The sequence below is a fragment of the Trichoderma virens genome, assembly GCF_000170995.1.
Source record: "Trichoderma virens Gv29-8 chromosome Unknown TRIVIscaffold_78, whole genome shotgun sequence".
NCBI lineage: Eukaryota > Fungi > Ascomycota > Sordariomycetes > Hypocreales > Hypocreaceae > Trichoderma > Trichoderma virens.
In genome coordinates, this window is record NW_014013671.1 from 150,714 (window position 1) to 176,875 (window position 26,162).

General features: G+C 48.8%; 9 protein-coding genes across 9 annotated transcripts; 5 read left to right on the top strand and 4 right to left on the bottom strand.

Moving 5' to 3' along the window:
- Positions 1-1,619: 1,619 nt before the first annotated feature.
- Positions 1,620-3,596, top strand: TRIVIDRAFT_77800 (uncharacterized protein; the record flags this gene model as incomplete). Its single annotated transcript, XM_014099401.1, has 6 exons — positions 1,620-2,119; positions 2,188-2,428; positions 2,479-2,722; positions 2,773-3,252; positions 3,306-3,425; positions 3,481-3,596. 6 exons carry the CDS (start codon positions 1,620-1,622, stop codon positions 3,519-3,521), a joined length of 1,626 nt encoding a protein of 541 aa, XP_013954876.1.
- Positions 3,597-4,075: 479 nt separating this feature from the next.
- TRIVIDRAFT_69382 (uncharacterized protein) lies at positions 4,076-6,309 on the bottom strand (the record flags this gene model as incomplete). The annotated part of the gene is made up of 12 exons (XM_014099402.1): positions 4,076-4,098; positions 4,152-4,166; positions 4,236-4,319; positions 4,447-4,552; positions 4,616-4,772; positions 4,842-4,957; positions 5,008-5,113; positions 5,172-5,229; positions 5,269-5,421; positions 5,484-5,694; positions 5,761-5,804; positions 5,856-6,309. The coding sequence occupies 12 exons, from the start codon at positions 6,307-6,309 to the stop codon at positions 4,076-4,078; spliced, it is 1,527 nt and encodes a 508-aa protein (XP_013954877.1).
- Positions 6,310-6,909: 600 nt separating this feature from the next.
- On the top strand, positions 6,910-8,290 carry TRIVIDRAFT_223652 (uncharacterized protein; the record flags this gene model as incomplete). Its single annotated transcript, XM_014099403.1, has 3 exons — positions 6,910-7,137; positions 7,210-7,798; positions 7,851-8,290. The coding sequence occupies 3 exons, from the start codon at positions 6,910-6,912 to the stop codon at positions 8,288-8,290; spliced, it is 1,257 nt and encodes a 418-aa protein (XP_013954878.1).
- A 286-nt stretch (positions 8,291-8,576) lies between these two features.
- Positions 8,577-10,193, bottom strand: TRIVIDRAFT_49826 (uncharacterized protein; the record flags this gene model as incomplete). Its single annotated transcript, XM_014099404.1, has 1 exon — positions 8,577-10,193. The coding sequence occupies one exon, from the start codon at positions 10,191-10,193 to the stop codon at positions 8,577-8,579; it is 1,617 nt and encodes a 538-aa protein (XP_013954879.1).
- Positions 10,194-11,553: 1,360 nt separating this feature from the next.
- Positions 11,554-13,387, top strand: TRIVIDRAFT_223654 (uncharacterized protein; the record flags this gene model as incomplete). The annotated part of the gene is made up of 6 exons (XM_014099405.1): positions 11,554-12,129; positions 12,263-12,495; positions 12,575-12,975; positions 13,047-13,154; positions 13,222-13,280; positions 13,346-13,387. The coding sequence occupies 6 exons, from the start codon at positions 11,554-11,556 to the stop codon at positions 13,385-13,387; spliced, it is 1,419 nt and encodes a 472-aa protein (XP_013954880.1).
- Positions 13,388-13,942: 555 nt separating this feature from the next.
- TRIVIDRAFT_192615 (uncharacterized protein) lies at positions 13,943-15,994 on the bottom strand (the record flags this gene model as incomplete). The annotated part of the gene is made up of 5 exons (XM_014099406.1): positions 13,943-14,016; positions 14,323-15,076; positions 15,147-15,354; positions 15,416-15,623; positions 15,982-15,994. 5 exons carry the CDS (start codon positions 15,992-15,994, stop codon positions 13,943-13,945), a joined length of 1,257 nt encoding a protein of 418 aa, XP_013954881.1.
- Positions 15,995-17,962: 1,968 nt separating this feature from the next.
- TRIVIDRAFT_216317 (uncharacterized protein) lies at positions 17,963-19,404 on the top strand (the record flags this gene model as incomplete). Its single annotated transcript, XM_014099407.1, has 1 exon — positions 17,963-19,404. The coding sequence occupies one exon, from the start codon at positions 18,046-18,048 to the stop codon at positions 19,027-19,029; it is 984 nt and encodes a 327-aa protein (XP_013954882.1).
- TRIVIDRAFT_90460 (uncharacterized protein) lies at positions 19,377-20,910 on the bottom strand (the record flags this gene model as incomplete). Its single annotated transcript, XM_014099408.1, has 2 exons — positions 19,377-20,663; positions 20,736-20,910. The coding sequence occupies 2 exons, from the start codon at positions 20,799-20,801 to the stop codon at positions 19,581-19,583; spliced, it is 1,149 nt and encodes a 382-aa protein (XP_013954883.1).
- A 2,758-nt stretch (positions 20,911-23,668) lies between these two features.
- On the top strand, positions 23,669-25,437 carry TRIVIDRAFT_154011 (uncharacterized protein; the record flags this gene model as incomplete). Its single annotated transcript, XM_014099409.1, has 3 exons — positions 23,669-24,835; positions 24,890-25,330; positions 25,405-25,437. The coding sequence occupies 3 exons, from the start codon at positions 23,669-23,671 to the stop codon at positions 25,435-25,437; spliced, it is 1,641 nt and encodes a 546-aa protein (XP_013954884.1).
- Between the last annotated feature and the right edge of the window lie 725 nt (positions 25,438-26,162).

Consider the following 26,162-nt stretch of genomic DNA (forward strand, 5'->3'; position numbering starts at 1 on the left):
TGTTGAACTGAATACCATCATAGCATAATTCCGAGATCAGGTCAAGGGTAAAACTTATACACATATGCACGATATCTATATGATCATGCCCAAGTCAAGTGTCTCCCATGTGGGCCTATTGCGAGCCATAATGGCTAAGTCGTAGCAAACCCATCCTAATTCATCTCAAACTCTTCTACAACCATCTGTTCAGAGATAACCCAAAGCTTCTGTGCCCCTTCCAAGCTTCCAGCATAAGCTAATCTAGGTTCTATAATTTAGCAGTCTTCAAGGTAGCCGCCATTGAATTTGACAATATCGAGATCGAAGCAGCAACAAGGTAGGTTGATACACCTTGACTCAATGTTTTACGGGTTACCTTACGAGCCTTTTCATCATCGACCTCATCAACTTTGCCTATAACTCTGATTTTAGATTGCTTCCCGTGCTAGCAGCGTGTTTGGAGACTTACAAAGGCTTCCCAACACTCTTTGGCCCAGGTTGCTCTGAATTCTTGAATCATGAGTGTTTAGCCGTGACTTTTAAGTATTACTTCTTTTCTAGATTCGGTGGTAATGAACTCCAGGGTGGGCACTAAACGATGAGATGCCTTGTTCATGGAGTCTCGCGGAATGTGCGAGAGATACAGAGAAGAGCATATTTGCAGTCTTGGCCTGACCGTATGCGATCCATGGGTTATACACTTTACCATCCTATTAAAGTCAGTTCTAGGACCTGATTAGCGTACCTATCCACCTTGAATTGATGGGCGTGCGTGCATACCTCAAGGCCCGAATCTTCGAAATGAATATTGCTAAATCTATGGCCTGCACTTGAAATGCTAAGCACCCTCCCTCCCTCAGCTATCTATTTATAGATGAGCATAGATGAAGCTCAATTATGTCATAAAATTATTATGTTTTCTCGCATAAAATATATCTGGAATAGGTACAATTATCGTATTAAACAATAAACCGATATCTTTCATTCTCTGGCTGACTGGCCGAGGCATCCAGGGGCTCTACTACAGCCTAGATTCTTGTTGACACATGGAGATATCCACTTGAGAAAGAAATAAGTGGCTCAGATAGCATCTTCTGTCTAGAGATTTAATGCCTGTAGCTTATTGAGAGTGGTCATGTGTTAGGCAGCGTTCTTGTTAAGCAAGCTCGTTCTCCAACCACGTACTGGGCGGGGAATTGCGGACTTGGAAGCATCTTTATCTAGGGTCGGTAGCTGTTAGCTATATTCAAATGTTTAGGCTAAGTTCTCTTTAACAGGAGAGACGTTTCAATAAGATGCTTGGGGCGGGGAATAGCGGAATAAGAGGGGACCTTTGGCGCTATTGGTTTCTAATACTAATTTCTTACTCGTGCCTATAGTGATTCTTGGGCTGCCGCCCTATGCCAAGAGTTGTGCTACTTCCCCTCTATCCAAAAGTCATCAAGACGCCCTTAGTGAAACATTTGACTATTAAGCCGCCTGATATTCCTTTAAATTTCCAAGGACGGTTTCAGACGGGCAATCTCGGTCACGTCTTGTTATAGAAGTATCAGTACCATTGGGACTGGCAGATTCACTTCTCATACTCACATCCGCTTCAAAGTAGCACGCCAACAAAAACCTCAACCAGCTGCAAAATGGGATCCGAAAGCAAGTCGCTGGAGTCGTTTTTGAAAGACTTCCCCATCGAGCCGCCTGGTTCATCCGAACCCTGGTCGCTAGCTAAGGATTTGTGTCTTACCTACCGAAGTCTAGCAATTACTTCATCAGATCAGTTCATTCCAACGCCGCTTTTGCAGCAGAACTTAACAGGATACCATAAAGGGAAATGCCTGGCCATCGACATCGGAGGAACGAACCTCCGAGTAGGCATCATCGAATTCATGGACACAGCCGAAACCACGGATCATGATGGCGTGAATGGGAATGCCCAGAGTGCTACAAATAGGAGCCAGCTTCATAAATCCTTTGAAATGTCCTGGCACATTGATGAAGATCTGAAAAAGGCACATCCGCAAAAATTCTTCAACTGGATTGGAAGCTGCATTGTCGACGTGATTAGCAATAAAAAGAGCTTCCTGGGGGGTTATGATAAGGAGTTTCTGCCTGTCGGCATAACATTTTCCTTCCCTATGATGTAAGCTAAAACCAGTCTTGTTGTAGAGATGCAAAGCTTCCAGTACTGATATTAAGCTCTGAAAATAGTCAGGAGTCATTGAACGAGGCTAAGATAATGGCCATGTCCAAAGGGTTCACTCTTGAAACAGATATGGACCTAGGGCATCTTCTCGTTCAAGGATATGAATCTCATAGAATTAAAATTCTTGATGAGCAGGAAACCAAGCTCCCAGACTTGAAAATTATAGCCATTGTCAACGATGCAGTAGCGACTTTCATCACGGCCAACTACAACACCCAAAACATGTGTGGGAGAAAAGTTCCTATGGTAAGCCACACCCTTTTGGCAGTTTTCTTGTTGCTGACAGTGTAATTTAGAGTTTCATCTGCGCAACAGGAACTAATGCTACCGTATCTATGCCTTTGAGCAGTTTTGGGAGCTTCAAACTACCTCGTCATATGGATCTGAGTGAACTTTCTTCTGATTCTACCGAGTTCATAATCAATACTGAGTGGGAGATGAAGGGAGCATCAGGGCCACTACAACCTTATATAACAAAGTGGGACCTACTGCTTGATAAAGACCTTCCTATTCCCGGCCAACAGCCATATGATTACATGAGTACATATTTCTGACCACCGTGATATAAATAGGCTAATGTGTTTCTATAGCTGCTGGGAGATATCTTGGCGAGCTTGTTCGCTTAATGGCAGTCGACTTCTTTACTACCCAATGGCATATCCCTGAGCTCGACTTACCACTACGGCTTCGGCAACGAAACTCTCTAACGACGGCATTTATTGGAGCCCTTGGTGAGACTACCACACGTAGCAGTCATCACGAAAAAGACCAGATTGTTGTTCTCTGCGAGACAGAATTACCGCCCACATCAGGCAGCAGTTGGAGGTGGGGTTATGAAAGTGCAAGTGCCTTACGCGAGATCGCAATCAGAGTTAGGCAGCGTGCAACAATGTTAACGGGCAATGCTATCGTTGCTATGTTGCTTTGTATTAGGGCTCTAAAGTGTGATAAGCTGCTCGATCCCGAGTTGCTCTCAAATCATTGCACCGCTACGTTTAAGCAAGTCCAATCTCTGAATGTCGAGGTCCCCGCAGAAGAGGAGCCATTGCTTGTCGGCTATACGGGTGGATGTAAGTTGCATTCTTTCTCATAGAGATATATGGCTGATACTGTGATGCTGTAGGTATTATGCATTTCCCAAAATACTTGGACGAAGTCCAGAGGTGGGTTGATCAATTGACACACAATATTCATTCATCACCACAACCTATCGAATTTATACCTGTTGTTGACGGAGGCATTCGTAAGTCTTCAGAAGCATACAACGTGTCTAGTACCTGAACTGAGCCCTTATCTAGTTGGTGCTGGCATACTAGCATGTACGGCATTGAGTGCATAGAACTACAAAGAGGGACGTTGGTAATCACAAAGTTTAAAGCAGTTTAAGCATCGTCAAATACTATTCTAGCTACCGACTTGTATAAGTGGTTCTCTTATGTTTTACATTATATGGCAAACCAACGAAAATTCATATAATATTTCTCACCCAAGACACCATAACACCACCCTGATGTGTACTTAATCAAAACAATTCATTTTTTAAAAAAACTATAGGAGAAATAATAACTACTTTTATCAACGCACAGGGCAAAATTAAAACCCGATTCAAATAGAAGCTCTCAAATCTCTTCCCACTTTTCATGACAGCAACTCCATGAACAATTTCCAGAAAGACCAAAGATCCGAAATAGCAGATAAACACATAAAGATAGATGACCAGTAACCTAAACTTTCCATAGGCGTTTCTTGGATGAATGGCTGCGAGTTCGTTTGTTGACTTTTTCATAGCTAGTGTAATAGAGATTTCTCATGAACCATAACTGACTTTGACTGACCCATATGAGACCCCTTCTATCTCTAAGGAGAATTTCATCAAACATTCAAGAGTCACGACTAAATCATAGCATATATCGTAGCTACACCAAATGTTAGCATTTGCCTCAGATTCTGTAACACAAGCACTACTTACTAAACTTGCCCTCTGCTGTCTTTATATTGAGTCAGCATTTGATATGCGTCTTGGATCGTTCATCCCTCAAAATTTTTGACTTACTTGTTTTCCGTGTAAACTTTTCTTTTGGGACCTTTGAGAGATCAGCAACCACGGTGCAGTTGGTGCGGAAAGTATCGATGTTATCTGAGGGGTGTATAGGTGCCGTTCTTCCACGAGTCAAAGGGTGCATCGAGTTAGCAGATCGGCCGCATATACAGGCATACATGATGAAATACATACGCCTCTTTACACTCATACAATGTGTCTATACATTGGAGATCTGAATCTGTGTAGCCCTCGGCAAAGCTCCTGAAGAATGGGAATCTGATAGTTTTGCCTCTGGCGAGATCCTCCCCAATCTTAATATACCAGGTCATCTAGAATTCCATGAGTCAGGCTGAGAATATACGGAAAACCAAAGGAAATTACAAAGTACTCACTACTTCAACTCTGGTCACGTCATCAATTCCCTTCCTTGAAGGCCTACCCTTATCGCGATCTTCTTCATAAATGCCCCATGCCTCGACGCCGTAATGACGGGTTGAAGATGAGCTTGTTACAGTGGCCTCGGTCTCCATGCCCGAAATTGCTGCACCCCTAAGTGAAAAAAGAGGGAAGAAAATGTTAGACTCAGATCATCTAAGCTCAGATTACACCTATACCCACTTGGCGATTGCAGCCCAGGCATCTGGTGGCTGCAACACTTGTATGCCTGGATATTTGGCTTCAACTTGGCTCATCAGGTACTGGCTGCTTCCAAAGCCTCCGACCAAGAATATGTACTATAAACACTCAGCTTCAATCTTCTGTGAAAAAACACATCATACCATACCTTTGGGTTTTGGCCTCCTAGTTTGAGTTTCACACTCTCGACTTGCTCATCGATCAGTTTGAGAATGTCATAGATGATGGGATTGAATATTGCCATCACATCCTCTCTGAGTGAAAGTACCTGTTAGTTTTGCATGACAGACAGACCAAAATGATTCTCCTTACCCAGTCATTGTCCATGTGTTTGACTCCAAGCCCTTATCTTCATCATCTTCCAATTTTCCTTTGGGAAAATTAATATAATATTCTTCATCATTATCACCTTGGAAGTACTTCTTAACCTCTTTATCAAACTGTCTTGCAGCAGACTGATAGGCTTTGCTTGGCTGAAGATTCTTCCACTGCCTCTCACCGACGAGCTTCCTGACGGCACATTCAAAGCGCTGGTTAAGGCCGAGGGATCCGACCATGCCACCTAGAGTATGATCAGAATTAGGTTAGACATCTTGATTATTGCAGCATGTTTTCATGTCTAACCTGTGCCTGGAACAAGCTCTTTGAGCTTCAACCTAGGATCAATCTCTTCCACTTGATAGGATATCAGATCCACTGTACCGCCACCCGCATCGCAAACGACGAATGCGTCATTCGAATGGAGAGCAACATCGAGTTTCTTGGCGGTCCATAACGCTGCAGCTTCCGGCTCTTTGATTAGCTGAACAGGACTGAGGCCTGCCGCTCTGGCTGCCTAAATAAACATTCAAGGTCAGATTCTATATCTGGTAGAGAAGCTGGGCATAGAGGGAGAGCTTACCGTCAGTGTGGAGTTTTTGGCAGCATCCGACCAGACAGCCGGCACTGCGTCATGCTATTAGCAAATGAATGCCTTATTGTTGTTCCAGAACCTACCAGACAAGACGTAAACCTTCCGGCACAGTTTAACATAGTCCTGGGAGACTTTTTTCCCTATTTCCTTCATGGCATGATTGTACACCGCGCCGATGAAGTCTGCAGCCACCTGAACGGGTGACTTTGGTAGTTTCCCGAGCTCTTCTTCGACATTGATTTCCGGGAGATATTTGGGACGTGGCTGCGAGGGGTCAAGCAAAAGTTTGACTCCGACAATGCCGCCATCTTGTCGATTTACTTGAGCGCCCCAAGTGAAACTCACAGGGCTGTCGTATCGTATAACAGTAGGGATTTTAGGCACACCTGCGCCATCCGAACCAGGCCAGTATTCTATTGACGTAGGCGAGCTATCTCGCTCATTAGTGAAACAGTAGGTGATACCAGAGAAGGTGGTTCCAAAGTCCAAGGCAATGATGAGTCTATCATCGCCAGTAGAGGATGCTTGCACTACCATCTTTGCAAAGGAAATCGGTGTAATTGACAATGATGTATCCCACAATGAAGAGAATGTCCATGCACAAGCCGATGTCAGGCTCTTTAATCTTTGCTGAATAAATCGGTTGATGTCTCTGACTGACAGATGCCGGATACGGACAAGTCGTCATATGCCATTGAGGCTCAACTACGAGTCGAGCCCTTGTCGCTGGGCTCCCTCTCTATCAACTCTGGGCACCTGACAGGCTGCATGAAGAACAACACAATAAGCTCTCAAGCTTTGGGCTTCCTTCGGGCTCAAAACGATTGCATATGGGATGTATGGGTGGGTTGCATTTGCATGCGGCTGAATATATCTCCACCCCCCCGTCCTCAATAGCCAAACTGTTGGGCATACCTGCATGACCAATAACATGTCATTTTCTAACTGTGGGGTGTTCTCTTGCTCCAGAAGCAGATTCTCGAGGCCCTCTGGTGTAAACTGATATTCTGTAACGTTTAGAAAGTTTTACTATATCCCAAGTGAGTAAGATAGCAACTCTCTGCCAGGTTCACTATTATTCCTCTACTGCTAGAGGCCCTGGGCTTTTTGACACTGCATGTATCTAAGTCCATTCCAATGAATCCCCATACTCAAGAAACTCCCTCCTCTGGAGCTTCAGGCTCGTCTAGAAACCATGGAGCAACTTCAAGCGGTAAAATTGATCAGAGGAGTGAACGCAAATCCGACCATTCTGATGAAGCCAGATCTTTTAGTCGGCTTACCACAAAAATTCAAAAGAGTTCCCGCTCGAAATCGACTCTAGATCATATGGGTACAGTTGAAAGACCCGAGCAAAAGCTCTCAGTAAGTTATTTGAAAGAAAGGAAAAGAAATGATCTGTATTATACCTAGCTAACTCTCGATAAAACTGTTCAGGCCAAAGATTATGCGCTTTGCGATACTCGAAACGAAAACGCCGAGTTGAAATTTCAAATAAAGAGGCTGGAAGAAGAGTTACAGATACGCCATGGCGAGATCAAATCTTTGCGTCAGGCGCTGGCAAGCCAAGATGAGAACTCTACACGACAACAAGAAGAGCTCATTGCGAGCAGAGAGAGTTATGAAACTGAGATTCAAACGTTGAGAGCCAAAGAACAAAGCTTACGAGACTTTGTTCTCGACAGTAACGGTGACCAAGTCGTAAGTGGCGACGACATAATCAGTCGATTTGCAAGCCTCCGTCAGAAAATCCAGAAGCTTGCTACAAGCAAAACGTACCGCTTAGGGCGGGAGAATCTGGCTCTGTGGGTGAAAGATGGTTCAATCGATGCTACCCTCTCAAAGTTATGGGACAAGTCCCCACGTCCTAGCCGCCTGTTGATTCTCCGGTCACTCTTATTCCAGCTATTGAACAACTATATACTTGGTTGTGAGACGTTCGACATCAACGATGCAAGTCTACAGGAGATTAGTGATCTGTCTAATGCACTGGGTCGGTTCGAACGCACAATTGTTAACCAAGGTGGTGAGTGTAAGCTTGTGTCTTAGTTGGTATGCCTGCTAACATGTAGCTCAAGTTCCCGGTGATGTGGTGGTTAACTGGAGGCTTTCTACGTTCAAGTGTATCGAGAAGGCTCAGCTAAGCGGTAAAGACTTCGGCAGAGATCTCCAAACGCAGATGTATGAAGGTTTCGCGCATCTCATGGCAGAAGACGCGGCAGAAACGGACAAGACGAAGCTGAAAGACGGCTATCTAGAGCTGGTGAAGGAAGCTTGGAATCTTCAGCTGCTCATGCGCAAAAGCCGAGATCATTACCAATGCTGGTCCGTCAATAGACCCTCTCTCAAGAGCCTAGAGCCCTGGAACGAGGTGTTTGAGGAGATAAGCGACGTTGGCACAGGTGAGGATATCGCCTTTACTCTCTTTGGAGCTCTCGTCAAACACTCCCGGATTCTTGGAGAGGAACCAAAGGTCATGGAGAAAGCTCAAATTATCGCGGTAACCAAGCAGGTCTAGGAGATTGTAGGGGAGCATACCTAGCAAAATTGTCACTCTTGTACGTAAAACAGTACTCTTACATCCACTCTTTAGGCAATATTTCTATTAAGCAAGTTTTTACACCTAATATTTGCTACATTGATGTCAGATCAAGTCATGAAGTAAGATAGAGGCTGATACTTAAGCTACTATCCGACAGTATCACGGGCTATACTCACATTGATATTTGATTCTTCTCGATTGCAACTGCCGCATCAGAGGACCAGCGACGTCTAAAGAAGCTTCATTACTGTACTAGAAACAACTACCTATCAAATTGAAAGTCTGCTGATTGCTTCAGTTCCGCCAAAAAGTTGGCAGGCTTGAAAAATTCCCACTGCTGTCCTGCTATCGAATCGGTCAGAGATTCTTCATCCGGGGCCACCGTTGGCTTCCGAGCCTTGGATTCAGGAAGGTGAATTCCTTGGGCCCAGTTGAAAAAGTTGTCTGGGTCCCAATATTTCTTAACACGCTGTAACTTCTCCGTATTATCTCCGTAGTAAGCCTGTTCGTGTGCTGATTTGCACATTGCGCTGTCAGGGAAGTTAATAAACGCTGCCTTGCCGTCGATAGAGTGTGGTCTGAGTTGCTGCTTGACCTCCTGTAGGAAGCCCCTCATATCTCTCTCCATCCATTTATCCACCCATTCTATCATAATGTATGTGTGATACACCGCGTCACGCCAGTAGAAGGCAGTATTGGGGGCGTTCCGATCGCCTGCTCTGCCCCCAGAATGAATCCAAGTGATTTGGAATGAAACCTTCTCTCCTGCGAATCGCTCCTTGAACTTGGCAGTCCAGTTTTGCAGGATAGACGTGACATTTTTTATAGTATTCATGTCATTCTTGAGAACGAAAGACGTGTAAATGTCATACAGATTAGTCGATGGAAAGGATCTGATGTCCTCGGCCCACTGAGCATCAAGAGACTCGTGAAGAAAACGAGTCGATTTTTCAGGTAATGCGCGTCGTTTAATCTGAGTTGCCAATTCCCCAGGAATATACTGATCAATCAATTGGTCGAATCCGTCCTTGTCGCCATCGTAGTAGAATATCAGTCTAACGCCAACCTCGTTGGGCGCCTCTCGAAGGTCACACAGCCAAGTTGTGTCCATAGTCATTCTATCCGGCCAGTTCGTAGTGTAGATGCCATTCATGATGTCCACTACATCGTTGTCGAATTTCTTCGACTTTGGATACCAAGTGTACCTCCCAGCTACTACAGTCCCATTTTTGTTACTCAGCTCCTGTAGCGCCAGCTTCATCTTGACGAGAACACCAAAGTTGGCACCTCCTGCACCGCGAAGGGCCCAGAAGAGCTCCCCCTTTGGGGATGACGGATCATCTGTGTCTTTGACAGTGACCCTCTTCCCATTTGCGGTTACAATGGTGGCTTCCTTAAGAGTGTCGGAGCCCATTCCAAAGCTTCTGGTAAACGGACCAAGGCCACCGCCCAGCATAAACCCACTGGCCCCTACACTAGGGCATCGGCCGCCGTTGATGATATATCCATCGTGTTTGCCATTTATTAAGAGCATGTAGACCTGGCCCCACACCATACCGCCTTCCAGTGTAACAATCTTTGACTCAATATCGATCTTTCCTTTGTTTAATTCCTTTAAATCCAGCAAAATTCCCTGAGAGGCGGTAGAAAACCCTGCATAAGAGTGGCCACCATTCTTGACAGTGATTGCAATGTTTTGTGAAACTGCTTCGTTCACCACTTTCTGGACGTCCAAGATACTTTTAGGATGGATAACACAATTGGGCCTTGAAAACCGGTATAGGCGATTCGTAGTGATGACGGAACGCTCATAGTCTGGTTCTCCAGGTTTGAGAACGTTGAGGTTTTCCCGTTTCAAAGCATCAATTGCCCGATTCATGACTCTCGCTGCCTGATCCATGATGCCTGCAGAACACAGGGCCACGTATGCTTTCGTTCGGTTCGTCGAGGTTGCCAATTGGTTGATGTCCTTGGCAGGTTGAGGTTCGCAGCACGAACACGTCTCCTGCAAGCAGACGTGCTGACACCAGACAGCCACGTTGGTCCATTGCCAGAAGTAATACAAAGATGAAGGGCGTGTACGCATGGATATTCTTGCCCAACGTCCATCAATGTGGAAAATCGCGCACCCGGTGACCATTTCTTTCTGCCCAAGTATTTTACTAGTATCAGATATCAAGGCGGTTTTCTCGGAGGAATCTTCAATTGGCTGGAGTAGTGGTGTTTCTGTCCACCCAGATACAAAGCCTCGCCCTGAATAGCTGCGACCCCGCTCGCGAGGCATATCGGTCTGCTTTCGGTATGTCAGTGGGTAGCCATTTATTCAATAAACGAATGAGAAAGACATGCTTGAGCGTTAGTTTCACCCCGCAAAAGCCTGGTGACGAGATAGTTGAGAAGGGAAAAGAACAACAAAGACGTGTTTAGGTAGCAATGCAGCGTCAGAATGCCACGCAGCGGATGACAAAGCCATTCCTAATATTTTATAAGAAAATAAATCAATGATAATACAAGAAGAAGAGGATGAGGAATAAAGGTGGTTGTACGACCAATGGTTTGATTGGTTAACCCCCACAATAGTCAAAATCACGGAATACCGAGGAGAGATCTTGAATGGTTGATGTTAGTTGAGCCTCATGCGTTATGTACTATCCGACGTCAACCACGTTTCCCTTCGCCCGCCTTGGTTGCATGATTGCGGCCTGAAGCAATTTGATAAGATTCTACTCATCATTTCAGCCTCACTAACTTCATGCATTGTATTTTAATGAGTGTTTATTTCGGATACTCTGAGGTGATTGGACGTAGTATATGCAGCCTATGTAGTTGGAGGTTTTATCCCCACCCTTTCAACCTAGGGCACCGAATATACTGCGTTTAATAGAAACACTGGAATATGGATATGAACCCAACAGCTCCACAAGGTGCCACACTCTTTCGATATCTACCTGGCAACGATGGGCTCTTAGGCTTCAGGGCATTCATTGGGGGAGCTCGGCCAAACCCCATGTTCCTCTCTTCAGAAATAGTCACGAGCCCGAGAGCGGCTGTCACAGACCCCAGCCGTCACGGTCACGGTATTCCAATTTGAACATATACACGATGTAAATAGATAAAAGAAAAATATAAAATAATAAATAAATTCGTAGCTTATTCCAGGGTATTGTCTCAATTATCATCCTTTCAAACCCGCTCAACCGCCAACCTATGAAAGACTGGCTCATAGCAGGTGTGTCATCATGGGAATTCACGAAGATGCTCGGAAAGGAACCCTTGTTGGGTCAACCCTCACAGGCTATATCGAAGGAAATCCCAATATTGTCAACGAATGGGACCCTGTGGAAGGTATGACACCACTTGCAGCTGCTGTAATCGAAGGACATGCCGAAGTAGTCAAGCAACTCCTCAGGAGACGTGCCAAGCCAGATGCTCCCTGCAAGAATGGCGAAACGCCACTCCTCTTAGCCGCCTGGAAGACGTCCTCAAATCGCTCCAAGATAATTCAGCTGCTCCTCAATATCAAAAAGATGCCCCAGGGCTATGTGGATGCCACTTGCAAGATTGCCAATGGGAATACGCCGTTGATGTTTATACTCAGCAACACAAACCCCATCGATCTTGAATCCGTTAGGCTACTGCGAAAGGCCGGGGCTTCTCTGACGCTGGAGAACAATGATGGAGTAAGTGCAGAGGAAATGGCTGAGGAAAGCGGTGATACGCAAGTCAAATACGCGCTTCGTCCAGAAGAGGAGCAGACATTCTTTCAAAAGTCCTCCGCATTCATCACTTCATTGCTACTTTACGTCGTTGCGTGGGTGAATAACACTCTGAATGGGGTCATCCACAAGAAACATGGCCTGAATCCTACTCTAGATTCGGATCTAAATGAGGCACGTATCGAAACCAAATCATTTTTATAATAACTTCTCACTGACTAATCGGGGTTAGGTGGTGAACGGCTCCAAAGAGACCAATGCGGCTGACTTTGCGGCCAACGTGGACAACTTTGTCCAAGAAAACCCTATCCTAGAGCGCTTCTTCAAAGGTAAGAAGTTTATACAAGAACTGGCAAAGAAGGCTTCCGACTTGGAGAATGATCCATCAACACCCCTTGGTTCCAAGGAACTTTTACCGAAAACGATCAAAGTGAACTTACATCAACAAGCTATCCTCTGTGGCAAGTATATCTAGATGTCTATGCTCTTGATCGAGCATTTTGGAGCCTTTGTTAATGTCTAACCCAATTGTTGTAGATGACAGCGGTTCAATGAGATTCGAGGGTCGTTTTGATTCCTTGAAAAAGCTTGTTTTCCGAATTACTTTAATCACTACTCGTATCCTGCCAGCCGATGAAGGCGTTGCGATATGCTTCATCAATCAAGATGTCAACGATGCCACAAACCTGACTCTTGATCAAATTGTCAAGATGCTGGAGCCTATGAAAGAAAAGAGAGGCGGCGACACTGAGACTGGCACAACCCTAAGGAAGAAGATCCTCGAGCCAATGGTTTATAAAAAGCTTTCGGAAAAGAATTTTGAAAGGCCATTGCTCATCTCTATCCTCACTGACGGTCAGCCCTCGGGAGAAAAGAAGACTGAGTTTGTGGATGCCGTTCTGGAGTGCGGTCAAAGATTGGAGGAAGCCGGGTATCCTCGCCAGAGTATGTATATCCATTCCCAACCCTCCGTCCTGACTTTCGCGCTGCCATATACTAATCTTCTGAGCCCGTAGGCGTAAAGTTCCTGGTTGCTCAGATCGGGACGGCAAAATCTGCCACGAAGTTCTTGGAAAGCCTAAGGAGCAATGAGCAGCTAAAGGATGTGATGTTTTGTACCACAGGTAGGCCAGCTATCTGTCAATTGGCAGTTTTTCGTGCCGCGTTTTCACGTGGACTGACACATTGCAGACCAGTTGGACGCAAAATTATCCGACCTCCACAAAAATGAGAGAGACTTAGACAGATGGGTGAGTACTAGGTCTACATAGTGATCGTATCAGCTGCTACAGCTTTATTAACTTGCTTTTTCTAGCTACTCGAAACTCTCTTTTCAACAATTAAAGATGCTGAGTAGGAGGTGCCGGTGTTATCTTGATTGCGCTTCAGTTGTTAGCTGTTACCAGGAAAATGGGATATTAAGGGCTTCAATGGGGTAGACTTGCTTGCGCGAATGGTTACAGCAAACAAACCAAAGCAGCCTTGAATATCTGAGGTTCATATCGGCAGATGAAGCCCTCCCACCCTCAGTCAAGGGGCACAGGAGAGCTTCGTGTAATGAGCAGGACAAGGATAAAACGATGGAAATGTTGAGGATATCTGGAGAAGCCTCTATAGGATAAAAAATCACCAATCAATTCAACAAGCCGCCTAGGGCTCAATCGGTGATTCGTGATTGGCCAATGACAACCGGGTGATATCCGGGAGTCGTTGGCCTAGCAAACGCAGCCCGGTTAGCTCAATCGGTAGAGCGTGAGACTCTTATGAGCACACGTTCTGATGCAATCTCAAGGTTGCGGGTTCGACCCCCGCATCGGGCTCTTCCTATACAAAGTCATTTGATTGAGATTTAGGCGGTTCTTTTTTTTGCTTTATATTCCCGTCATCTTTTTTTATTTTTTTAATCATGCAATTAGCTCCATGTTCCTGTTTCTACTTTCACCCTTGTGAATACTTCTCTTTGTTGGTTCTGTGCGTGACGAGAGTCTGTGTATTGAGATTCACAGGGTATATATCAGCTTTACAATTGCAATAGATCTCCTACCTACTAAGCAAGGATGTGTCAAGGTAAGATTTCAACGGGAATTCTACATGATCCAACAAAATAGCCCAACCAAGACAACGACATGATGCCGCACAGCGTACCGCATACCCATACCATCCGTATTCAGTGAAATCTCCTTCCGCGGTAGTGCCTATCCCCGCCTCTGTAGCCTCCTCCATACGGTCCTCCTCGCCTGTGATCACCTCTATCTCGGGGTCCATGGCTGTGTCCCCCGCGATATCCCCCACGCCCGCCACCCCCTTCTCCGTGCTCGTTTCTCGGAGCTGGTATTGGCTCTTCCACTTCAACCTCGTATTCTTCGTACTCTTCGTTGTAGTATTGAGCCACCGTATCTTGCTCTTCTCTGGCCGCCTCGGGGTCGAAAACAAATCGCATGGTGCCGTCCTGGCCGCGAGCTGTTCGTCGCATAGACAAGTCGCCGGGCAACGATGATGATGTTGCTGTGGGTGAAGTCACCGAGCCAGGGGTAAGCGGGCTGGGCTCATCATTCTCGCAACGGCTGCAGTAGTACATGTGTCGAGAGATGAATTCTTTTTCGAGCTCCGTGTTAAGGGCGATTTTGATGTCCATGAATCGGTTTAGGTCAAACTGCGTGCCGACTTTGGTCGACTTGTGATATTGGACGTAAAGGTCAAGTATGTCCAGCATAGTCTCCAGCACTGCCGGACGATGATACTGCCGCCGGTGTGCGGCAAAGTCCTTAACTTTGTCCAAGTGGTGGCCCGTCATGCGAGCTGTGAGTTCCACAAGAGCCATGACCATGGAGAAGGTGGTCCGTTTGATGGGGACAAACGTCTTGTACATGTCGATGCTCATAGCGTAGGCGATGTTGAAGAATTCTTTTCCCTGTTCGGGGCCGAGGATGCTGCGCACGACCTTGACCAGCAGCTTCTGGGGGTAGCGAGTGCGGAAGTCGAAGCCGATCGTTTCGAGAATCAGTCGCTCAAGTCCAATAATGATTTTGCCGGGAGATTCAAAGATCTAGCATTGCAATGTTGTTTTAGTCCAGGGCCAACAGCCGGCGCACCGCAAAGGCCACAAGTACACGCACCTTGTCGTCTGAAGCCGCGGGCTTCTCAGGATTCTTGACATTATAGGCTGCCGCGAGTATGTCCTTGGACTTCTTAATCGTATCCTCAACTTTGCACGCGACAAACAACGATGCCAGGGCCGCGTCTTGGTAGTTGTATTCGGCATCGCGGAAGTTGAGCCGAAACTTGTGGAAATACGTGCACGCTGTGTCAAACGTCCGCACCGGCCTGGCTTGTTCCAGCAGAGGTTAGTTCTGTCCACGACCAGCGACAGCCAGGCAATACGCACAGGTTCAGATGCTGTCTGACGGTGTCTATGAGCTGAACGCCCTGCAAGCGGTAGTTATCCTCTCGCGCGGGGTCGCAGCCATTCTCCTTGAGCATGCGCCGTATCTTGAGCTCCGAGGCGTACTGGTTCGAGCTGGAGATGTAGCCCGGATGAGGTCCAATTCGGGGAGCTGCGTCGCCATTGGAAGCCGCTGGCAGCGCCTCATGGTCTGTGGGAGACATATTGGTTGATTGATATGTTTGCAGATATGGAGAGAGAGAGAGAGAGAGAGAGAGACGGCCAGGGTCTGGCGGGAATCGAATCGAGTCAAGTCGACAGGTGGAGGTACAGCTTCGCAAAGCGTCGAAATGTTGCTTTGCTACGCCCGTTTTTCCTGCCCAAGAGCCTAACAAGGCACTATTGGTAGCGCTCCGTGATTGCCGTCTGCAGCATTGCTAACGCGCCACGATTGCAGGATCGAATTGTCGCATAAGAGAGTTGCTGAGGTTGAGATGGAGGAGTCAAGATGGAATTATGCCTTCACGTGCCGGTAGGCGTAGTCTGTAGAGATCCACTCAACTTTTTACAGCGCGCAGCCATGCTGGTGGGCGCGTGATGACGCAGTGCGAGACCAGCTTCAGCTTTTTAGGTTATAAAAATTAGGACAATTCATCGTATCAACAAGAGATGCAAAAGAAGCAATTTTTTGAACATCTACCGGTTCTTGTAGCGCCTGTTACCGTCGCCCGTGCTCTCTTCTGGTATCTGAGGTTGTCGCTACCTCTGATATCAACAGCAATTAAAGGGATCTGCTAAGCCGCACCCCGAGTTTGCAATACAGGAGCCCGCATCACAAACTTAATATACTAAGGCTAGGTACTTGAAAAGAGTAGTGATACTAGAAGATAGTAGAAGAACCAGGGGGGTGGCATTCGCTGAGATGCTGAACAGGCAACTTGGAGTCCCAGCTGGTCACTCTCAAACCAGAGGATCCAATGTCAATAGATGATCTCATACACTGTGAAAGTCGGGGTGCTGGCTACCAGTCACTCTAAGAAGGAGGGAAAATGGCTGGGAATCTATGGATGCTTGTGTGCCTTGGCTTTCAAGCTCCAATCGCCCATAGCCAGTGGATTTTCTGTAAGCGGTTGTTGACCAGCCACACTACAGAGGCGCTTTATGGTGTTACACCAGACATAAAGCCAGCTCTCCTAAAATGCCAAAGGCCTTGTATGCATTAGATGTCATTTTTCACTTAAAGCAGAGCCTTTGTCTTTCCAACAATGATTAAGCGCTAAACGAGCGTGCCTCGCCTTTGTCATTCAGCCCCTTGCGCATAGCTGAAACCTACAGCGTAGCAAGTCGCTGGTTTCAAGTCTCATGTGCTGGCCCAACGGTTCAGCTTACAGGCCGATTGCATGGAACGCGGCTTTCATCTAGAGTAAAGTAACCAGAAACTCGCAAATGTTTCAAGGCCAAGTTTCTCGATCGCCCCCTTGAACCGCTGCTGTCGGAACAGCTTAAAGGAGCGCCCCATCCGCCCTGGTGTTTGCAGACTTTGTTCCATCTTGTTCAGCATCCGTTCTTTTGCACTACTCTGTTTCATTCACTTCTAGTGAGCTAGCTCTCACGATACATCGACTCGATTTTTTTCATCGTCGTTGACTTTACAACTCATTTTGCGCTGGATCGCACCGATACCCTTCCTTTATCAGCAAACCGTCAAGCTCAGTCTCAGTCACTCTCATAACCAGCACAACCTCAAGCAACCATGCAGCCCTCTACTCTCTTTTTCGCCGTCCTTGCGTCTGCCTCTGTGACCATGGGTCTTCCATTCAATCTTTTCCGACCAAGCTTTTCAGGTGGCTCTGCCCCTGTCGGCGATGCTCCAGCGGCACCTCAACTCACCCCACCCAACTAAGGTGGACTGCACTCAGTTTTTTCTGCACTCTCTTACGAAAGAGCAGCCGTGGAATTCTTGGCTCTACTCAGCCATAAATACAACTGAACAATACCATGTTGTCAGTGCTCCTATGCGTCATATATACTTTGTTAACTTGGGAGGATTGTTGGAGAATAGTGGTTGGACAAAATGATAATTCTACTTGAACTTGGCAATTGGTCATGTTTATCGAGGGCTGCCTTGGAAAGAGAAATACTTCAAAAATAAATGATATGAATACACGAACTACCCGACCACTTCTATTCGTAATTCCTCCTCGTCTGCCAATGCTGTAAATCCACATATATTGATTGGTTCATGTCCTGCATTTCAATTTGCTTGCTGTAGGGTAAGCTCATCCTGAGTTTCCAATACATTCAAATTGATGCCGCTGATTGGCGTGCGTGAGCCCAACCTTTAGTGGACCAAGGCCGGCTTTCAGCGCTGATCCGCCACCGCCCACAGCCTGTTGCCCCGGATTATTTTTCTGCCCGCTGATAACGATAACGCCCAGTCGCGGACAGCTTAATCCCTGCCTGCCGCATCATCACCAGCTTCTTCCAACCTCGTCTGTTCCAGCCTCTCCTTCAGCCTTCCAGCCTCCCGCATTCGTATTCACCCTTCGTCATCGAAATACGCGCCCAGCTGGTTTGATACATCCTTCCTGATATTCAACACATCTCGATTTATCTCCCCTCTTTCTCTCACCATGCGTGCTACTGCTTCCCTCGTGGCGACGGCTCTACTGGCCAGCCGCACGTTTGGCTGGAAGCTCTCCCACCATACAACAGACGACGCAGATGACGACACTCCGCTGCCCCTGGTCATCTGGCACGGCCTAGGCGACGCATACAACTCTGAGGGCATCACGGAAGTTGGAGAGTTGGCCGACGAGATAAACCCAGGCACCTTTACATATGCCATCGGACTCGGCACCGACGCAAATTCCGATCGCTCCGCTACGTTTTTCGGAAACGTCACCCAGCAGCTGCAGACCGTGTGCGATGCTCTCGCCGCGCACCCAATTCTGTCCACCGCCCCGGCCATCGACGCCATCGGATTCTCCCAAGGAGGGCAGTTCCTCCGCGGATATGTCGAGCGATGCAACAACCCCCCTGTTCGCAGCTTGATCACCTTTGGCAGCCAGCACAACGGCATCTCCGAGTTCAAGACCTGTGGCGGCTCTGACTATTTGTGCAAAGGAGCCATGGCTCTGTTAAAGTTTAACACTTGGAGCAAGTTCGTCCAGAACCGCCTGGTACCCGCGCAGTACTACCGCGACCTGAGCAACTACGATACATATCTTGAAAACTCAAATTTCTTGGCCGACATCAACAACGAGCGACCGGTAAAGAACGAGCAATACAAGAAGAACCTTGCTAGCCTCTCCAACTTTGTCATGTACATGTTCGAGGACGATACCACCGTCGTTCCCAAGCAGACTTCCTGGTTCACCGAGGTCAACGGCACCGAAGTCATCCCCCTTCGAAAGCAGACTCAATACAAGGAAGACTGGCTTGGCCTTCGCCAGCTAGACGGCAAGGGTGGCCTTCGATTCCGATCCATCACGGGTGATCATATGCAAATCACCCTGGATGTCTTGAAGGAGGCCATGTCGGATTTCTTGGGCCCTTTGAACAAGACCTTCCGCCCTGAGACAAATGTCGAAGATGTGTCCCAGGGGGAGCTCTAGTTGGTCCTCCTCCTGGTCATGTTTGTTGTCTTTTGCGAATGTGTTATACACCACTTGACGTTTTTCGTTTCCGTCTTCCTCTTCCTCTTCTTCGGTAGTATGTGGTTATTCCTCTCCGTGTTGGTCCTCCTCTACCTTTTATGTCTTGTCGTGCGATTTGTTTATCTCTACTTTCTCAAGATCTGGCCGTATTTGTGAGCGACGGGACATGCCATGGCACTTTGATACGGGCATGGAAACTATTTGGGCGTAATTTGAATTAAATGTATGGGAAATGTTTTTATGTGAGCACTTGAACAGATGCACTAGATGCGAGTTTACTAGGTAGCGGGAATATGGCGCCTTGTCCAATACGAACATTGCCATTCTCTATTCATATTTTTGGTGTCCATCGAATGAATATATACGCCGCAACGCCGGTGCCAGATATCTAATCATCCTATTATGCGCAATACACACAGATAATGATGTAAAAGGAACTTTGTATGTCGAAAGTTTTTGACTCCCCCCTCCTTCTCTCTTTTTCTTCTTTGAACTTTTCTTTTCTTCTTTTACTCCTCTGCCGCCTTCTTGGCCGCGGCCTTTGCACTTCTCAGCCTCAGCTTGCGGTCTGAGATCTGCTTGTCCAGCTTGTCGTCGTTGCTGTCCGCCTTGGGCTTGCTCTCCTTGGCGGCCTTCTTGGCCTTCTTGGGCGCGGGAGCATCGGCCTGCTCGGTGCTGTCGTCGACAGTCTTGCGCTTCTTGCCAATGTTGGCCTTTTCAGCGGCCTTGAGAGCCTTGGCCTCGCCCTCGGCATCGGCAATGACGTCCTTGTCGTCCAGCCAGAGCTCGTCAGTGAGCCAGATGGGCAGAGCAGCGGTCTCGGGGCCCTTGATGTAGATGCTCTTGACGTTGCGCCACTGCTGGGGCACCCACTTGTCGACCAAGGCAGCGGCGACGGTCTCGACGTTGGCGGCCAGCTGCTCGGGGGTCCAGTCGGAGAAGCCGACGCGGACGGCGGTGTTTGTGGTGGGGGAGAGGCTGACGAGGGCCGAGGCGAGGGCCTTTTCAATCTCCTTTGCAATGTCGGCGGCGGAGGCGGCGTAGACCTCGCCCTCCTTCTTCTGGGGCTTGGTCTTCTTGCCGTCGACCTTGCGGGCCTTGGGCTTGAGGACGACGGGGATGGGGCGCTTGAGCGTGGTCTTGTAAAAGGTCTTGCCGAGGACCTTGGGCAGGCGGTTGATGATGCGGTCGTCGCCGAGGAAGACGTCGTGCTCAGAAAAGAGCTTGCGCTGGGCCTCGTACTGGCTGTACTTTGCCTTGAGCTTGGTGATGTCGATGACGCGGGTCACCTTCTTGCGCAGCTCGGCGGGGAAGTCGTCCGAGGCGACAATGTTCTTGTAGGCGCGCTGGGGGTCGGCGGTGATGAGGCAGACGGTGGTCTCGGCCGAGGCGTTGAGGCTGTGCGGCAGCGGGATCTTGCCGGGCTGCAGGCGAGCCTTGTCGGAGATGTGTCGCTTGGTGGTGAGCGTGAGCCAGATTGTCTTTTCCGACTCGACGTCGTCTTCGAGGAGGTTGCGCTTGTCCGAGGCCTCGGCCTGTTCCTTGGCGGCCTTTTTGATGTGTGCTAGGAGGGCTTTTGAAGCTTTGAGGGTCTGTTGAGATTCATTGGACGGTTAGTTTCCAGATTTTGAAGATTTTGATATCCGTTTGTCGAGGTCACGAACCTGAGCGGAATCAAGTGAAACCACGGCTTTCGAGCCAGCAGCGGCGACTTCTTTTGAGGGAGCCATCTTGATTGGTCTTTCTGAATCTATCAACAACAAAAAGACTGGAATTGACGATGTGGTGGTGGAAGGGTAGCTGCAACAAAAGGCAAAAAAAAAAAGCTACGAATTCTCACCACTCGATGCTTTGACGCTCGAAACAAAAAAAAAAAAATCAGAAAAATTCCTGTAAGCGAGATTTTTCCGGCGAGGCTAGTGCGGCGTTCGGAATATGCAAGTCCCGGTTGCCGGTCTTGGCCCGGAAGACGGACGGCGGCCGGAGCGGAAGATCCAAAGGGCTCCACTTTGGGGAAAACAGAGATGCTCAGAAGGCCGTTGATTTGCTGCCCTTGTGTCTAGAGTTGGATTGGCAGCGCAAAAGGGCAGCGGCTTGGAGCTTCTGCAATTGGCCAGAACTGATGCCCAGTTTGTTTGCTCGGTAGATGGTACTTGGATTTTTCATAGATGTTACATATGTTACATTAGGATGCAATGTACCCTGTACCACAACGGGGAAAGCTGGCAAGCTGGCTACGCATCGCACCGCATCGCGTCTGCAAGTCTGCATCCTCGCGACAAGCAGCTAACCTGTAACTGCAATTGCATGTGCCGGTCCATTGTATTCACCCATGCGAGGCCATCATGTGCTGGCGGCGATGCATTTCTGCCTGATTTCTCGGGATCTCAGGCCAATTCAGACCGGGGGATTCAAAAAAACAGATGCGGCCACGGCAACGAGTAAGACTGCGCCATGATATCAAATATGACATGCCGGTAGCCAAATGTGTCCGGCACGGCTTGCGGCGGGGGGGCCAGTGAGCGTGCGTGAGCGTGAATTGCGCAGCGTCCATGTCGGTCCATGTAGGGAGCATGTACGAGTGCGCATAGGCAGCTTGACGTGGACAATTGCTGCAAGGAAGCCGGACGAGATGGTCGCATGGAGACGGCCAGTTGAGGCTGCAGCGCGATGAGCTTTTGGAGCTTATGGGAAGCTATCACATGGAGTAGTTACAGCTAGCCACTACAAAGGCCCATGTGTTTATTACAGGTGATTAGTACAGTACTCATTTTACGGCCGAGGAGATTAGAATGCAGGCTAATATTTGCAAGTCGTACTCGGACAGCCTGCAGATGGATGGAGCTGCTACTTCTGACTTTTGCCTGCAACAGGAATCAAGCCTGACAGGGATCCGGCCTGCATGCTCTCACGGGGTTCCCTATTTTCTTCCTTCTCCGGCGGCTAACCAGAAAAAAAAAGAAGAGACAAAGACAGAGAATGAGACAGAGACAGAGACAGAGACAGCTCAGTTTGATGAAAATTTTAACAGCTTGCATGCGAGGAACGCGGTCCAGAGTGCAGGTGGAGACGTGACTAGGAGCGGAGGAGGCTGGAAAGGCGTGGCAGGTTTTTTTTTGCACATTTGGAGCAGTTAGGACTGGGCAGCTCTCGATTGGCTGCTGGTACGGACGGGTTTTGTGCTAATGTAATTTAATGTCAATTCAATTTTGGGTGAGCAAATGTGTGTGAGGTAATATGATGAGGACATACATGGATATGGGCAGTTAAGTATTATAGCGTGTCTGGGCGAGAGATACTGTACGTGTAGCCACCTAGCCAACTGCCCAATGGAGAGCGGCTGATTTAATGTTACCTGCTAATGCACGCATGCATGTGTGTTGTATTAGTATGGATAGGTATGTAAGAAGGACAAGAAAGAAACAAATGAGAGAGCGGGAGAGATAATTGAACCAAGTACCGTAGCATTGAATGGATGGATCACTCAATATCAAAAGGCCCCGAGATGCAGCAGCAGCAGCAGCAGCAGACTGCACGCATATGTATATGTAAGTGATTCAATTTAATCCAATACGTGTACAGCTGCTAATGCCAGACACGACACAAATCCATGCAACCCGATGCATGTACGAGGACAAACATGGAGCCCCGTAGCGAGAGACTTGCAGCAGCCGATTCCACAAAATCCGCCCCAAAGCTCGCCAAAACTCCCATGCAAAACCGACAGACCCATGAAAAGCAGCCTGGGCTATCCATAAATCACACTGGACCATCCATGTCTGCTGCATTGAATCCATCTTAGTGATGTACGAGTAGGTACTCGCCGCCGCGGTACAGCCCATGTCCATGCCGCCCCAAACGTCGCCATGGCAGCACCCGCAGCTCCCTGTAGCCCGCCCAGCTCCAGCGCCCCGGAGCCCCCCAGCCCGCGCCCGTTGCCACGGCGTCCGCTGCGCCCACAGCGCCAACAGCGCCCACAGCACCCACAGCAGTCCCCCCCCTCCAGCACTCTGCGCGCTGGAAGCTGCCCTGTAAGCCCCTGTAAGCCGCCCTGTTGTGCAGCGCTCGCCAGCGCTCGCCAGGTACCTCGCAGGCACCTGCGCTGCAACTCCCAACGCCAGCGCCAACGCCAACGCGATGCGTCCCCAGTCGCGCGCGTTCGTGTTTCTGGGCTTTTTTCAAAAGACTCCGCTCGTTTAAATACCGCCTCACCCAGCCCTGGTCTCTCTCACCCCTTCCCAACATTGGAACCCACGTCTGTGCAAAGTACCAGTCACTCTTTTTTTCCGACTCTTCCAATCCTTTCCTTTTCGACAACCCCCCCCCTTTCGGTCGGCTAAGGATATAAAAACAAAACCAAAAATAACAAATAGCAATCGCCATTGTGTACTACTGCAGTAGTTGTCTCCAACCTAGGCTTGTAAGTGGGGAGGGCACGAGAGGTGCAGCGTGTAGAGAAGCAGCAAGAGAAAAACACCGACTGTCGACGCGATCTGGCCGAGGACCCAGCTGGAGGAGGAGGACAGGACGCAAACACCCGAGAATTGTTGCTTTTGGTGCTGGGGAATGCTCGCGTGAAGCCTCATTCACCTGGATCATGGACTCGACGCGAAAGCCGGCAGCCGAACCTGCGCTCCCCGCTCCAGCATCAGCATCAACAACAACAACAACAACAACAACAACAACAACGGCTTCAACCTCCACCTCCGCCTCAGCCTCGACAACGTCCGTCTCCTCGCTGGGCTCGCCTCTCAAACGCCCGGCCCCGTCTCTGCTGCCGCCATTCGAGCCGTCGTCTTCGCCCGGACTGCCTCGCCCATCAAAACGCCAAAATGTCAGCGGCACGGGCGCCCATCTGCGATATCCGACGCCGGTGCCAACTTCTAGCACCGGCATCCTGTCCAGCTCGCCTCTGCGGGAAAAGCTGAGTGTTGGGCTTGTGGAACGCACGCCTCTCTCGGCCGTGCCCTCAATTGAGCTCAATGAGAACGGCGAGATGGTGCTCATGGGTCGGTCGTCCAATTCGTCGCACTTCCAGCTCTCGGCCAACCGCCTGATATCCCGTGTGCACGTCAAGGCACGCTATATACAAGGCTCCACTCCTCTCGAGGCCAACAAGATTGAGATTACCTGCAATGGCTGGAATGGGCTGAAGCTGCACTGCCAGGGCCGCTCGTGGGAGCTGCTCAAGGGCGACAGCTTCACCAGCGAGACCGAGGGCACCGAAATCATGGTCGACGTCCACGATGCCCGTGTTTTGATCCAATGGCCCAAGCGTAGCTCCTCGGGTGCCGACTCCAACGGCCTCTTGTCCGATGCCAGCTGGGAAGACTCGCCGCCGCGTTCTCAGACGAGGAACGCCAACTTGCTGCAGGTGTCCCCTCTGCGGAGAGCCACGCGTATTCAGTCTCCCGATAGTCCCACCCCAGCCCCTCGCCGACGCTCTGTGGTAGCAGCAGACGATGATAACGGCATCGAAATCTATGAGGACGACGACGAGGACTATCAACCGGATTCGGATGAGCGAGACGAGGAACCGGATGTCGGCGTTAGTATGCGGACAGAGGCCACGGCAAGCTTCACCAGCGGGGTGGATTCTGACGAGGAAGACGAAAGCAACCCGGATGAGGAGAACGATCCCATCATCCACTCCTTTGGTCCATACGGCGCCAACATCTCGGGCCGCCTCGCGTCCATCACGACGAAATCACCCCGCGTGCAGAGCGCCAAGCGACCCCTGAACAAGGGCTCTGCGGAGACGCTTGTGGCAAGCAAGTCGAGCCACGACTCTGACGATGTCGAGGCCAGCCCGCAAAAGTCAAAGGTCAAGAGGACGTCTCGTGATCAGCGAAGCCCCTCTGAGGAGAGACTGCCCCAGCCCAAGGAGGAAGACGAGGAAGAGGAGGATGACGAAGAGGAGGAGCCGACCAGGATTCCCAGCGAGGCAGACGCGGCCATCTCCAACCACGTCGTCAACCAGCTCGCCTACTCCCGGCTGTCTTCAACGCCGCTTTCCACCATTATGCACAACCTGCCCGCCGAGCAGATCAAGGACATTTCCCGGGATGCTCTGAGGCTGCTCATTGAGACCACCCCCTGCATTGGCATCATCAAGCGCCAGGGCAAGGACGCGGCTGGCAAGGCTCTGGAGAGCGAGTACTATTACATCCCTGAGGACGACACCGATATGCAGCGAAGGGCGGCCGTGGTGGATGGACTTCGGAAGCCCAGCTTGCGGGCGTGTCGAAAGCAGCACAAGGTTGGTATTCATGATTTTTTAAGCTTTATTTTAGCTCATTTTTTAGACGCGATGATTAACGTGCTTTTGTACAGCAATACTACTGGAAGCGCCCCAAGACGCCTTGAAGCCGGCAGCAAGCCATTTTACGATGTGGAACGGAAATCGGACAGCGGGTTGAAAAACAAAAAGGAATTATAAAAGAAAAAAAAAAGAGAAAGAGAGAATGAAAGAAAGAAACACGGCGGAACAATTGATTGACTGATTGAGTGTTATGGGCTCGCATATAAAAAGATCAATACCCCCTTTTCTCGAGGCACCCCCCCCCGGTGTATCACCCAGCTGGGCCCTCCTGTTTATTGTTGTGGACGAGACATGTAAGATGGATTTATCTTTTGAGTCTGGATTTTTTTGGTCCCTTGACAGTATTGGTCACGACGGATGAGTGGAAAATGAAGTGTCTTTTTTTTTGCCCCGGTTTATTTTTTGCTTTGGTTCTTCTACTTGTTTTTATCCCCCTTTTAGGGTCGCTCCTTGACCCGCAGAGGAGTCAATTCGGTGGGAAATTCGGGATCTGGGTGAAGAGGAACGGGCCTATGAGGAGTTTGAGTTTGGTTCATTCTGCTCATACGCCAATGCATCGTCATCCACGTCTGGAGGAGTTATCTGGTACCCCTTGGAATTTTTGATTTTGCCCCAATATTGATTTGCGCAGAGAGAGAGAGTGACGGAACAAAGGACAGACACGGACAGAGACAGAGACTGGAGACTGGAGGAGGAATTGCCGCAGAGGCGATTGATTGATTGACTGATTGACACACACACCTGCACCTGAAAATTGCTGCCTGTACAT